The sequence below is a fragment of the Pan troglodytes genome, chromosome 7, assembly GCF_028858775.2.
Source record: "Pan troglodytes isolate AG18354 chromosome 7, NHGRI_mPanTro3-v2.0_pri, whole genome shotgun sequence".
NCBI lineage: Eukaryota > Metazoa > Chordata > Mammalia > Primates > Hominidae > Pan > Pan troglodytes.
The window spans coordinates 51,615,864-51,631,406 of NC_072405.2; the positions used below are offsets into that span (position 1 = coordinate 51,615,864).

At 38.8% G+C, this 15,543-nt stretch overlaps 1 protein-coding gene across 1 annotated transcript in view; it reads left to right on the forward strand.

The window, feature by feature from the left end:
* Positions 1–15,543, forward strand: part of POTEA (POTE ankyrin domain family member A) — a 71,760-nt gene that overhangs the window by 25,516 nt on the left and 30,701 nt on the right. Inside the window, exon 9 of the mRNA XM_001140309.6 lies at positions 1,054–1,220. Within this exon, the coding sequence (XP_001140309.5) occupies positions 1,054–1,220 (167 nt within the window). The remainder of the gene's footprint in view (positions 1–1,053; positions 1,221–15,543) is intronic.

The following is a 15,543-nucleotide window of genomic DNA, read 5'->3' on the forward strand; positions in this document are numbered from 1 at the left end:
CTTTATATTCAAATGTTTCTGTTGAATTAGATTTTTACATTATGTTGTTTAACAAAGTATAATAAGTTTAGGTATGTATGATTCTATCATGTAAGTAGCATAAATCATCAGTGAAAAATTTAGTATTTAACTCAGAAAGCTGAGTTGTGTACATTAAGTTTTAAAGAGAGACAAACCCTAGAAATATTCTTCATTATTATGGAATAATCCTGAATGGTGCCAAAAATGCTACGTAATGCTACTTTAGGAGCTTTGGATCAATCATTTTATCTTTCTTGGTATTAGTCTGATTATCAATAGATAATATGGCTAAAGAAGATAATTTCTTATTCTGTATATCCTCCAGCTAGAAAGTTTTATGGCTGCTGAATGTGAAATTTGGGGAGCATCTCATTTACTGGAATTCCATGCTAGCACCTCAGCAGTTTTATTCTGCTTTTTGTGTTGTGGGAAACTTTGGTTCCCATGTTTCAGTGAGCACTTTCATGTTTTTGATATCCCAGCAACCATATGAAAAAGCAATGATCACAGGCAGTGGGGGAGAAGAATATTTTAGTGCAGGAAAGGGAAATCTTCCTTTCTATTCCTGGAGCCCCACAGTGTCTCATCCTCTAAATCTGACTGCTTAATGGAAAATCCAGGTTGTAAAGATGGAAGAAGACACATTTTGCATCTTTGTGTTTTTATTTGTGTGTTCCCACAAGTCAAATACGGTGAATATTTATATTAGATTCTGAAGAGTGGTTGAGAATAAAAGCACAAAATGTAATTTTGAAATTTTGGAAATTTTGAAATTTTGGAAAACTGTTCTATTCATTCAAAGAGAAATAAAGCAAACTTTACAAAAATTTTAATGATATACTAATGATGTAATAATTACATCTTAAAATTATATGGTAACAGTTCTGTATATATGATCAAATTTAAGTGTGAAATATTTTTAATGACTAAAATTATGACAAACTGAGTCAAATGATAAGATCAATTAAAACAAAAAGGTACTTTTTATTCAATAAAGCAATAACCGTCCTTAATATCAAACTTCCACTCAAGGTTGAAGAAGAAATGCAGAAGCATGGAAGTAATAATGTGGGATTATCAGAAAACCTGACTGATGGTGCTGCTGCTGGCAATGGTGATGGTGGATTAGTTCCACAAGGAAAGAGCAGAAAACATGAAAATCAGCAATTTCCTAACACAGAGATTGAAGAGTATCACAGGTAAGCCTATGGCAACATTTAACAGGAGATAACTATGTGCTATCAAACGAATCCGAATTTGGACTAATATTCATGATGAAAAAATTTTATACTTTTCCTAGGATATTCAGCCTTGCCTGGTAATCAGAAGAATGAAAATCAGCAAACAATGAGTTACATTTTTTCCAGTCATTAATTTATTTGAAAAATAACCAGTGTTGGCAAATGTGAGGGAAAAAGCATTTTCTTTTCTTTTTAGTGAACTTTTATTTTAGCTTCAGGGGTACACGTGCAGGTTTGTTACATAGGTAAACTGTATCATGGAGAGTGGGGTTACAGATTATTTCATCAGTCAGATAATAAGAATGATACCCAATAGGTAGTTTTTTGGTCCTCTCCCTCCTGCCATGCTCCACCCTCGAGTAGGCCGCAGTTGTCTGTTGTTCTCCTCTTTGTGTCCATGAGTTCTCATTGTTTGGTTCTGACTAATGAGTGAGAATATGTGGCATTTGATTTTCTGTTCCTGCATTAGTTTGTTTAGGATAATGACCTCCAGCTCCATCTGTGTTGCTGCAGAGGAAACGGACTCACTGAAAAGGATATTTTCATACACTGTTGGTAAATACATTTTGAGTGTTAATTTAGTAGCATATTCACACACACACATATATAACAGTAAGGATATAAAATATATGTATGTTATGGATATTTGTATAGATATATTACATATATACTTATGTATAAGGACATTTATTATAGCATAATTATATCAAAAAGTTGGAGCTAGTCCAAATCCTTATCAATAGGAAATAGCTCAGAAAATAATATAGTATGCAATCAGTTTTTTAAAATGAAGTTAAATCTAGAGTATACTGATTATTTCACAATTAACATGTATTTAAAGCATTTAGTTTGCTGACCCATCTTAAGACAATTTTGTTAGAATTCTTGTAGTATCTGCTGTGTTGCAAATGGAAGCTACATGCTATGTTGACACTGTACCTTGTTAGCAACAAGATCGCTAGTTATTCCCTTTATGGTTGTCAGTGCCTGAGTGCTGAAATAATTGGACCCTCAACTGAACATTGCCAAGAGATTGCACATGGGGATCTGTATTTTATGTAAACATTTCAGTATATTGGATAAAACTAGTTTAAATACATCAAAGGATCTTTGATCTACTATAACAGGAATTGGCCAGCTTTTTTCTGTAAAGAGCCAGTTGGTAAATATTTTAATCTTTGTGGACTATATGTACTTATTTTTTTGAGACAGGGTCTCACTCTGTTGCCCAGGCTGGAGTGCATTTGCGTGATCATGGCTCACTGCAGCCTCAACTTTCTGGGCTCTAGTGATCCTCCCACCTCAGTCTCTCTACTAGCTGGGACCACAGGTGTGCAATATCACACCCAGATAATTGACTCTATGGACTATAAAGTAAATAAGCATGGCTGTGTTTCAAGATACCTTACTTAAAAAAACAGGCAGTGGGCTGGAGTGGGCCCACAAGTGTTAATTTGCTGACCCTTGTGCTAAAAGGAAGGTGTTGCTAATGCAGTGAATCTTATTTGTAAGTGTCCTGCATGCATGACATTATCCTTCCTTTGAAAAAAGAATATATTTCAGTATTCACCTCACCATAGTTTTCAAGTGACTTCATATAATTTTTATATTGATGTAATTCATGTAATTATACTTCATAAAATTTTTAAAATTTCATTTATAAAATAAGATTATTTTCTGCATTTCTCCTATTTTATTCCTGTTAATAGGACTCAGTATTTTACTATGATCAATTACTTTGTATTTGTGATGAGTATCAACTGTCCTAGATTTCACTGATTTTTATCAAGCAAGAAATACTCCTCTTGAAACTTTTGGTATTCCTTGGTCTTTATTTTTATTTTATTTTATTATTATTATACTTTAAGTTTTAGGGTACATGTGCACAATGTGCAGGTTAGTTACATATGTATACATGTGCCATGCTGGTGTGCTGCACACATTAACTCATCATTTGGCATTAGGTATATCTCCTAATGCTATCCCTCTCCCTTCCCCCCACCCCACAACAGTCCCCAGAGTGTGATGTTCCCCTTCCTGTGTCCATGTGTTCTCATTGTTCACTTCCCACCTATGAGTGAGAATATGCGGTGTTTGGCTTTTTGTTCTTGCAATAGTTTACTGAGAATGATGATTTCCAATTTCATCCATGTCCCTACAAAGGACATGAATTCATCCTTTTTTATGGCTGCATAGTATTCCATGGTGTATATGTGCCACATTTTCTTAATCCAGTCCATCATTGTTGGACATTTGGGTTGGTTTCAAGTCTTTGCTATTGTGAATAGTGCTGCAATAAACATACGTGTGCATGTGTCTTTATAGCAGCATGATTTATAATCCTTTGGGTATATACCCAGTAATGGGATGGCTGGGTCAAATGGTATTTCTAGTTCTAGATCCCTGAGGAATCACCATACTGACTTCCACAATGGTTGAACTAGTTTACAGCCCCATCAACAGTGTAAAAGTGTTCCTATTTCTCCACATCCTCTCCAGCACCTGTTGTTTCCTGACTTTTTAATGATTGCCATTCTAACTGGTGTGAGATGGTATCTCATTGTGGTTTTGATTTGCATTTCTCTGATGGCCAGTGATGGTGAACATTTTTTCATGTTTTTTGGCTGCATAAATGTCTTCTTTTGAGAAGTGTCTGTTCATGTCCTTTGCCCACTTTTTGTTGGGGTTGTTTGTTTTTTTCTTGTAAATTTGTTTGAGTTCATTGTAGATTCTGGATATTAGCCCTTTGTCAGATGAGTAGGTTGGGAAAATTTTCTCCCATTTTGTAGGTTCCTTGTTCACTCTGATGGTAGTTTCTTTTGCTGTGCAGAAGCTCTTTAGTTTAATTAGATCCCATTTGTCAATTTTGTCTTTCGTTGCCATTGCTTTTGGTGTTTTAGACATGAAGTCCTTGACCATGCCTATGTCCTGAATGGTAATGCCTAGGTTTTCTTCTAGGGTTTTTATGGTTTTAGGTCTAACGTTTAAGTCTTTAATCCATCTTGAATTAATTTTTGTATAAGGTGTAAGGAAGGGATCCAGTTTCAGCTTTCTACATATGGCTATCCAGTTTTCCCAGCACCATTTATTAAATAGGGAATCCTTTCCCTATTTCTTGTTTTTGTCAGGTTTGTCAAAGATCAGACAGTTGTAGATATGCAGCATTATTTCTGAGGGCTCTGTTCTGTTCCATTGATCTATATCTCTGTTTTGGTACCAGTAGCAGGCTTAGGATTTACTTGGCGATGCGGGCTCTTTTTTGGTTCCATATGAACTTTAAAGTAGTTTTTTCCAATTCTGTGAAGAAAGTCATTGGTAGCTTGATGGGGATGGCATTGAATGTAAAAATTACCTTGGACACTATGGCCATTTTTATGATATTGATTCTTCCTACCCATGAGCATGGAATGTTCTTCCATTTCTTTGTATCCTCTTTTATTTCATTGAGCAGTGGTTTGTAGCTCTCCTTGAAGAGTTCCTTTACGTCCCTTGTAAGTTGGATTCCTAGGTATTTTATTCTCTTTGAAGCAATTGTGAATGGGAGTTCACTCATGATTTGGCTCTCTGTTTGTCTGTTATTGGTGTATGAGAATGCTTGTGATTTTTGTACATTGATTTTGTATCCTGAGACTTTGCTGAAGTTGCTTATCAGCTTAAGGAGATTTTGGGCTGAGACAATGGGGTTTTCTAGATATATAAACATGTCATCTGCAAACAGGGACAATTTGACTTCCTCTTTTCCTAATTGAATACCCTTTATTTCCTTCTCCTGCCTATTTGCCCTGGCCAGAACTTCCAACACTATGTTGCATAGGAGTGGTGAGAGAGGGCATCCCTGTCTTGTGCCAGTTTTCAGAGGGAATGCTTCCAGTTTTTGCCCATTCATATGATATTTGCTGTGGGTTTTTCATAGATAGCTCTTATTATTTTGAGATACATCCTATCAATACCTAATTTATTGGGAGTTTTTAGCATGAAGGGTTGTTGAATTTTGTCAAAGGCCTTTTCTGCATCTATTGAGATAATGATGTGGTTTTTGTCTTTGGTTCTGTTTATATGCTGGATTACATTTATTGATTTGCATATATTGAACCAGCCTTGCATCCCAGGGATGAAGCCCACTTGAGCATGTTGGATAAGCTTTTTGATGTGCTGCTGGATTCGGTTTGCCAGTATTTTATTGAGGATTTTTGCATCAATGTTCATCAAGGATATTGGTCTAAAATTCTCTTTTTTGGTTGTGTCTCTGCCCGGCTTTGGTATCAGGATGATGCTGGCCTCATAAAATGAGTTATGGAGGATTCCCTCTTTTTCTATTGATTGGACTAATTTCAGAAGGAATGGTACCAGTTCCTCCTTGTACCTCTGGTAGAATTCGGCTGTGAATCCATCTGGTCCTGGACTTTTTTTTGTTGGTAAGCTATTGATTAGTGCCACAAATTCAGAGACTGTTATTGGTCTATTCAGAGATTCAACTTCTTCCTGGTTTAGTGTTGGGAAGGTATATGTGTTGAGGAATTTATCCATTTCTTCTAGATTTTCTAGTTTATTTGCATAGAGGTGTTTGTAGTATTCTCTGATGGTAGTTAGCATTTCTGTGGGATCAGTGGTGATATCCCCTTTATCATTTTTTATTGCTTCTATTTGATTCTTCTCTCTTTTCTTCTTTAATAGTCTTGTTAGCGGTCTATCAATTTTGTTGATCCTTTCAAAAACCAGCTCCTGGATTCATTAATTTTTTGAAGGGTTTTTTGTGTCTCTATTTCCTTCAGTTCTGCTCTGATTTTAGTTATTTCTTGTCTTCTGCTAGCTTTTGAATGTATTTGCTCTTGCTTTTCTAGTTCTTTTAATTGTGATGTTAGGGTGTCAATTTTCAATCTTTCCTGCTTTCTCTTGTGGAAATTTTGTGCTATAAATTTCCCTCTACACACTGCTTTGAGTGCATCCCAGAGATTCTGGTATGTTGTGTCTTTGTTCTCGTTGGTTTCAAAGAACATCTTTATTTCTGCCTTCATTTCGTTATGTACCCAGTAGTCATTCAGGAGCAGGTTGTTGAGTTTCCATGTAGTTGAGCGGTTTTGAGTGAGTTTCTTAATCCTGAGTTCTGGTTTGATTGCACTGTGGTCTGATAGACAGTTTGTTATAATTTCTGATCTTTTACATTTGCTGAGGAGAGCTTTACTTCCAAGTATGTGGTCAATTTTGGAATAGGTGTGGTGTGGTGCTGAAAAAAGTGTATATTCTGTTGATTTGGGGTGGAGAGTTCTGTAGATGTCTATTAGGTCTGCTTGGTGCAGAGCTGAGTTCAATTCCTGGGTATCCTTGTTAACTTTCTGTCTCATTGATCTGTCTAATATTGACAGTGGGGTGTTAAAGTCTCCCATTATTATTGTGTGGGAGTCTATGTCTCTTTGTAGGTCACTCAGGACTTGCTTTATGAATCTGGGTGCTCCTGTATTGGGTGCATATATATTTAGGATAGTTAGCTCTTCCTGCTGAATTGATCCCTTTACCATTAAGTAATGGCCTTCTTTGTCTCTTTTGATCTTTGTTGGTTTAAAGTCTGTTTTATCTGAAACTAGGATTGCAACCCCTGCCTTTTTTTGTTTTTCATTTGCTTGGTAGATCTTCCTCCATCCCTTTATTTTGAGCTTATGTGTGTCTCTGCACGTGAGATGGGTTTCCTGAGTACAGCACACTGATGGGTCTTGACTCTTTATCCAATTTGCCAGTCTGTGTCTTTTAATTGGAGCATTTAGTTCATTTACATTTAAAGTTAATATTGTTATTTGTGAATTTGATCCTGTCATTATGATGTTAGCTCGTTATTTTCCTCATTAGTTCATGCAGTTTCTTCCTAGCCTTGATGGTCTTTACAATTTGGCATGATTTTGCAGTGGCTGGTACAGATTGTTCCTTTCCATGTGTAGTGCTTCCTTCAGGAGCTCTTTTAGGGCAGGCCTGGTGGTGACAAAATCTCTCAGCATTTGCTTGTCTGTAAAGTATTTTATTTCTCCTTCACTTGTGAAGCTTAGTTTTGCTGGATATGAAATTCTGGGTTGAAAATTCTTTTCTTCAAGAATGTTGAATATTGGCCCGCACTCTCTTCTGACTTGTAGAGTTTCTGCTGAGTCTCATGGGCTTCCCTTTGTGGGTAACCCAACCTGTCTCTCTGGCTGCCCTTAACATTTTTTTCTTCATTTCAACTTTGGTGAATCTGACAATTATGTGTCTTGGAGTTGCTCTTCTCGAGGAGTATCTTTGTGGCATTTTCTGTATTTCCTGAATCTGAATGTTGGCCTGCCTTGCTAGATGGGGGAAGTTCTCATGGATAATATCCTGCAGAGTGTTTTCCAACTTGGTTCCATTCTCCCCCTTAGTTTCAGGTACACCAATCAGACATAGATTTGGTCTTTTCACATAGTCCCATATTTCTTGGAGGCTTTGTTCATTTCTTTTTATTCTTTTTTCTCTAAACTTCCCTTCTCACTTCATTTCATTCATTTCATTTTCCATCATTGATACCCTTTCTTCCAGTTGATCGCATTGGCTCCTGAGGCTTCTGCATTCTTCAAGTAGTTCTCGAGCCTTGGCTTTCAGCTCCATCAGCTCCTTTAAGCACTTCTCTGGATTGATTATTCTAGTTATCCATTCATGTAAATTTTTTTTCAAAGTTTTAAACTTCTTTGCCTTTGGTTTGAATTTCCTCCCGTAGCTTGGAGTAGTTTGATCATCTGAAGCCTTCTTCTCTCAACTCATCAAAGTCATTCTCCATCCAGCTTTGTTCCATTGCTGGTAAGGAACTGTGTTCCTTTAGAGGAGGAGAGGCACTCTGCTCTTTAGAGTTTCCAGTTTTTCTGCTCTGTTTTTTCCCCATCTTTGTGGTTTTATCTACTTTTGGTCTTTGATGATGGTGATGTACAGATGGGTTTTTGGTGTGGATGTCCTTTCTGTTTGTTAGTTTTCCTTCTAACAGACAGGACCCTCAGCTGCAGGTCTGTTGGAGTTTGCTAGAGGTCCACTCCAGACCCTATTTGTTTGTGTATCAGCAGCAGTGGCTGCAGAACAGCAGATTTTTGTGAACCGCGAATGCTGCTGTCTGATCGTTCCTCTGGAAGTTTTGTCTCAGAGGAGTACCCGGCCGTGTGAGGTGTCAGTCTGCCCCTACTGGGTGGTGCCTCCCAGTTAGGCTGCTCAGGGGTCGGGGTCAGGGACCCACTTGAGGAGGCAGTCTGCCCGTTTTCAGATCTCCCGCTGCATGCTGGGAGGACCAATACTCTCTTCAAAGCTGTCAGACAGGGACATTTAAGTCTGCGGAGGTTACTGCTGTCTTTTTGTTTGTCTGTGCCCTGCCCCTAGAGGTGGAGCCTACAGAGGCAGGCAGGCCTCCTTGAGCTGTGGTGGGCTCCACCCAGTTCGAGCTTCCTGGCTGCTTTGTTTATGTAAGCAAGCCTGGGCAATGGTGGGTGCCCTTCCCCCGCCTCACTGCCACCTTGCAGTTTGATCTCAGACTGCTGTGCTAGCAATCAGCGAGACTCTGTGGGTGTAGGACCCTCTGAGCCAGGTGGGGGAGATATTCTCCTGGAGCGCGGTTTTTTAAGCCCCTTGGAAAAGCACAGTATTCGGGTGGGAGTGACCCGATTTTCCTGGTGTCATCTGTCACCCCTTTCTTTGACTAGGAAAGGGAACTCCTTGACCCCTTCTGCTTCCCAAGTGAGGCAATGCCTCACCCTGCTTCGGCTCACACATGTTGCGCTGCACCCACTGTCCTGCGCCCAGTGTCTGGCACTCCCTAGTTAGATGAACCCGGTACCTCAGATGGAAATGCAGAAATCACCCGTCTTCTGCATCGCTCATGCTGGGAGCTGTAAACTGGTGCTTTTCCTACTTGGCCATCTTGGCCTGGGACCCCCCTTGGTCTTTATTTATAAGCATGAACAAAATGATAATCAGCTTATATAATCTAGAAATGTTCACGGGGTCTTTTAGTTGTATAATTTTTTTATTATTATACTTTAAGTTCTAGGGTACATGTGCACAACATGCAGGTTTGTTACATGGGTTATTCATGTGCCATGTTGGTTTGCTGCCCACATTAACTCATCATTTACATTAGGCATTTCTCCTAAGGCTATCCCTCCCCCTGTGCCCCACACTCTGACAGGCCCCAGGGTGTGATGTTCCCCACGGTGTGTCCAAATGTTCTCATTGTTCAATTCCCACCTGTGAGTGAGAACGTGCGGTGTTTGGTTTTTTGTCCTTGTGATAGTTTACTGAGAATGATGGTTTCCAGCTTCATCCATGTCCCTGCAAAGGACATGAACTCATCCTTTTTCATGGTTGCATAGTATTCCATGGTGTACATGTGCCACATTTTCTTAATTCAGTCTATCATTGATGGATATTTTGATTGGTTCCGAGTCTCTGCTATTGTGAGTAGTGCCGCAATAAACATACGTGTGCATGTGTCTTTATAGCAGCATGATTTATAATCCTTTGGATACATACCCAGTAATGGGATGACTGAGTCAAATGGTATTTCTAGTTCTAGATCCTTGAGGAATCACCACACTGTCTTCGACATGGTTGAACTAGTTTACACTCCCATCCACAGTATAAAAGTGTTCCTATTTCTCCACATCCTCTCCAGCACCTGTTGTTCCCTGACTTTTAAATGATCACCATTCTAACTGGTGTGAGATGGTATCTCATTGTGGTTTTAATTTGCATTTCTCTGATGACCAGTGATGATGAGCATTTTTTCATGTGTCTGTTGGCTGCATAAATGTCTTCTTTTGAGAAGTGTCTGTTCATATCCTTCAGCCAATTGTTGATGTGATTGTTAGTTTTTTTCTTGTAAATTTGTTTGAGTTCTTTGTAGATTCTTGATATTAGCCTTTTGTCAGATGGGTAGATTGCAAAAATTTTCTCCCATTCTGTAGGTTGCCTGTTCACTCTGATGGTAGTTTCTTTTGCTGTGCAGAAGCTCTTCAGTTTAACTAGATCCCATTTTTCAATTTTGGCTTTTGTTGCCATTGCTTTTGGTGTTTTAGTCATGAAGTTGTTGCCTATGCCTACATCCTGAATAGTATTGCCTAGGTTTTCTTCTATGATTTTTATAGTTTTAGGTCTAACATTTAAGTCTTTAATCAATTTTGAATTAATTTTTGTATAAAGTGTAAGGAAGGGATCCAGTTTCAGCTTTCTACATAAGCTAGCCAGTTTTCCCAGCACCATTTATTAAATAGGGAATCCTTTCCCCGTTTCTTGTGTTTTTTTTTTTTTTTTTTTTTTTTTTTTGAGAGGGAGTCTCGATCTATCACCCAGGCTGGAGTGCAGTGGCGTGATCTCAGCTCACTGCAACCTCTGCCTCCTGGGTTCACATGACTCTCCTGCCTTAGCCTCCCAAGTAGCTGGGACTACAGGCGCTTGCCACTACGCCCGGCTAATTTTTTATATTTTTTAGTAGAGATGGGGTTTCACCATGTTAGCCAGGATGGTCTCAATCTCCTGACCTCATGATCTGTGCACCTTGGCCTCCCAAAGTGCTGGGATTACAGACATGAGCCACCACACCTGGCCCCCCATTTCTTGTTTTTGCCAGGTTTGTCAAAGATCAGATAGTTGTAGATGTGTGGTATTATTTATGAGGGCTCTGTTCTGTTCCATTGGTCTGTATCTTTGTTTGGTACCAGTACCATGCTGTTTTGGTTACTGTAGCCTTGTAGTATAGTTTGAAGTTAGGCAGCATGTTGCTTCCAGCTTTGTTCTTTTGGCTGAGGATTGACTTGACAATGCAGGCTCTTTTTTGGTTCCATATGAACTTTAAAGTAGTTTTTCCAGTTCTGTGAAGAAAATCATTGGTAGCTTGGTGGGGATGGCATTGAATCTATCAATTACCTTGGGCGGTATGGCCATTTTCACGATATTGATTCTTCCTATCCATGAGCATGGAATGTTCTTCCATTTGTTTGTATCCTCTTTTATTTCATTGAGCAGTGGTTTGTAGTTCTCCTTGAGGAGGTCCTTCACATCCCTTGCAAGTTGGATTCCTAGGTATTTTATTCTCTTAGAAGCAATTGTGAATGGGAGTTTACTCATGATTTGGTTCTCCATTTGTCTGTTATTGGTGTATAAGAATGCTTGTGATTTTTGCGCATTGATTTTGTATCCTGAGACTTTGCTGAAATTGCTTATCAGCTTAAGGAGATTTTGGGCCGAGACGATGGGGTTTTCTAGACATACAGTCATGTCATCTGCAAACAGGGACAATTTGACTTTCTCTTTTCCTAATTGAATGCCCTTTATTTCCTTCTCCTGCCTGATTGCCCTGGCCAGAACTTCCAATCCTATGTTGAATAGGAGTGGTGAGAGAGGGCATCCTTGTCTTGTGCCAGTTTTCAAAGGGAATGCTTCCAGTTTTTGCCCATTCAGTATGATATTGGCTGTGGATTTGTCATAAATAGCTCTTATTATTTTGAGATACGTCCTATCAATACCTAATTTATTGAGAGTTTTTAGCATGAAGGGCTATTGAATGTTGTCGAAGGCCCTTTCTGCATCTATTGAGTTAATCATGTGGTTTTTGTCTTTGGTTCTGTTTATGTGCTGGATTACATTTATTGATTTGCATATGTTGAGCCAGCCTTGCATCCCAGGGATGAAGCCCACTTGAGCATGGTGGATAAGCTTTTTGATGTGTTGCTGGATTCGGTTTGCCAGTATTTTATTGAGGATTTTGCATCGATGTTCATCAAGGGTATTGGTCTAAAATTCTCTGTTTTTGTTGTGTCTGTGGCAGGCTTTGGTATCAGGATGATGCTGGCCTCATAAAATGAGTTAGGGTTGATTCCCTCTTTTTCTATTGTTTGGAATAGTTTCAGAAGGAATGGTGCCAGCTCCTTCTTGTATCTGTTGTAGAATTTGGCTGTGAATCTATCTGGTCTTTGACTTTTTTTGGTTTGTAAGCTATTAATTATTGCCTCAATTTCAGAGCCTATTATTGGTCTATTCAGAGATTCAACTTCTTCCTGGTTTAGACTTGGGAGGGTATATGTGTCCAGGAATTTATCAATTTCTTCTAGATTTTCTAGTTTACTTGCATAGAGATGTTTATAGTATTCTCTGATGGTAGTTTGTATTTCTGTGGGATCAGTGGTGATATCCCCTTTATCATTTTTTATTGCATCTATTTGATTCTTCTCTCTTTTCTTCTGTATTATTCTTGCTTGCAGTCTATCAATTTTGTTGATCTTTTCAAAAAACCAGCTCCTGGATTCTTTGATTTTTTGAAGGGCTTTTTATGTTTCTATCTCCTTCAGTTCTGCTCTGACCTTAGCTATTTCTTGCCTTCTGTTAGCTTTTGAATTTGTTTGCTCTTGCCTCTCTAGATCTTTTAATTGTGGTGTTAGGGTGTCAGTTTTAGATCTTTCCTGCTTTCTCTTGTGGGTACTTAGTGCTATAAATTTCCCTCTATACACTGCTTTAAATGTGTCCCAGAGATTTTGGTACATCGTGTCTTTGTTCTCATTGGTTTCAAAGAATACCTTTATTTCAGCCTTCATTTCATTATTTATCCAGTAGTTATTTGGGAGCAGGTTGTTCAGTTTCCATGTAGTTAAGTGGTTTTGAGTGAGTTTCTTTATCCCGAGTTCTAATTTGATTGCACTGTGGTCTGAGAGACCATTTGTTGTGATTTCTGTTCTTTCACATTTGCTGAGGAGTGCTTTACTTACAACTATGTGGTCAATTTTGGAAAAAGTGCAATGTGGTGCTGAGAAGAATGTATATTCTGTTGATTTGGGGTAGAGAGTTCTGTAGATGTCTATTAGGTCTGCTTGGTGCTGAGCTGAGTTCAAGTCCTAGATATCCTTTTTAAACTTCTGTCTTGTTGAGCTTTCTAATATTGACAGTGGGGTGTTAAAAGTCTCCCATTATTGTTGTGTGGGATTCTAAGTCTCTTTGTAGGCCTTTGAGGACTTGGTTTATGAATCTGGGTGCTCCTGTTTTGGGTGTATATATATTTAGGATAGTTAGCTCTTCTTGTTGAATTGATCCCTTTACCATTATGTAATGGCCTTCTTTGTCTCTTTTGAGCTTTGTTGATTTAAAGTCTGTTTTATCAGAGAGTAGAATTGCAACCCCTGCTTTTTTTTCCTTTCCATTTGCTTGGTAGATCTTCCTCTATCCCTTTATTTTGAGCCTATGTGTGTCTCTGAATGTGAGATGGGTCTCCTGAATAGAGCACACTGATGGGTCTTGAATCTTTATACAATTTGCCAGTCTGTGTCTTTTAATTGGAGCATTTAGCCCATTACATTTAAGATTGGTATTGTTTTGTGTGAATTTGATTCTGTCATTATGATGTTAGCTGGTTATTTTGCCCGTTAGTTGATGCAGTTTCTTCCTGGCATCTATGATCTTTACAATTTGGCATGTTTTTGCAGTGGCTGGTACTGGTTGTTACTTTCCATGTTTAGTGCTTCCTTCAGGAGCTCTTGTAAGGCAGTCCTGGTGGTGACAAAATCTCTCAGCATTTGCTTGCCTGTAAAGGGTTTTATTTCTCCTTCACTTATGAAGCTTAGTTTGGCTGGATATGAAATTCTGGGTTGAAAATTTTTTTCTTCAAGAATGTTGATACCTTACATCTACAACCATCTGATCTTTGACAAGCCTGGTAAAAACAAGAAATGGGGAAAGGATTCCCTGTTTAATAAGTGGTGCTAGAAAAACTGGCTATCCATATGTAGAAAGCTGAAACTGGATCCCTTCTTTACACCTTATGCTAAAATTACTTCAAGATGGATTAAAGACTTACATGTTAAATCTGAAACTTAAAAAACCCCAGAAGAAAACCTAGGCAATACCATTCAGGACATAGGCATGGATAAGGACTTCATGTTTAAACACCAAAGGCAATGGCAACAAAAACCAAAATTGACAAATGGGATCTAATTAAACTAAAGAGGTTCTGCACAGCAAAAGAAACTACCATGAGACTTACCAGGCAACCCACAGAATGGGAGAAAATTTTTGCAATCCACTCTTTTGACAAAGGGCTAATATTCAGAATCTACAAAGAACTCAAACAAATTTACAAGAAAAAACAACCCCATCAACATGTGGGCAAAGGATATGAACAGACACTTCTCAAAAGAAGACATTTATGCAGCCCACAAACTCATGAAAAAATGCTCATCATCACTGGCCATCAGAGAAATGCAAATCAAAACCATAATGTGATACCATCTCACACCAGTTAGAATGGTGATCATTAAAAAGTCAGGAAACAACAGGTGCTGGAGAGGATGTGGAGAAATAGGAACACTTTTACACTGTTGGGAGTGTAAACTTGTTCAACCATTGTGGAAGACAGTGTGGCGATTCCTCAAGGATCTAGAACTAGAAATACCATTTGACCCAGCCATCCCATTACTGGGTATATACCCAAAGGATTATAAATCATGCTGCTATAAAGACACATGCACACGTATGTTTATTGTAGCTTTATTCACAATAGCAAAGACTTGGAACCAACCCAAATGTCCATCAATGATAGACTGGATTAAGAAAATGTGGCACATATGCACCATGGAATACTATGCAGCCATTAAAAATGATGAGTTGATGTCCTTTGTAGGGACATGGATGAAGCTGGAAACCATCATTCTCAGCAAACTATCGCAAGGACAAAAAAACAGACACTGCATGTTCTCACTCATAGGTGGGAATTGAACAATGAGAACAGTTGGACACAGGAAGGGGAAAATCATACACTGGGGCGTGTTGTGGAGTGGGGGGAGGGGGGATAGCATTAGGAGATATACTTAATGTAAGTGATGAGTTAATGGGTGCAGCACACCAACATGGCACATGTATACATACATAACAAACCTGCACGTTGTGCACATGTGCCCTAGAACTTAAAAAAAATGTTGAATATTGGCCCCCACTCTCTTCTGGCTTGTAGAGTCTCCCAAGAGATCTGCTGTTAGTCTGATGGGCTTCCCTTTGTGGGTAACCTGACCTTTCTCTCTGGTTGCCCTTAACATTTTTTCCTTCATTTTAACCTTGGTGAATTTCACAATTATGTGTCTTGGGGTTGCTCTTCTTGAGGAGTAGCTTTGTGGTGTTCTCTGTATTTCCCAAATTTTAATGTTGGCCTGCCTTGCTAGGTTGGGGAAGTTCCCCTGGATAATGTCCTGAAGAATATTTTCCTAGTTGGTTCCATTCTTCCGTGTCACTTTCAGGTACACCAATCAAACGTAGATTTGTTCTTTTC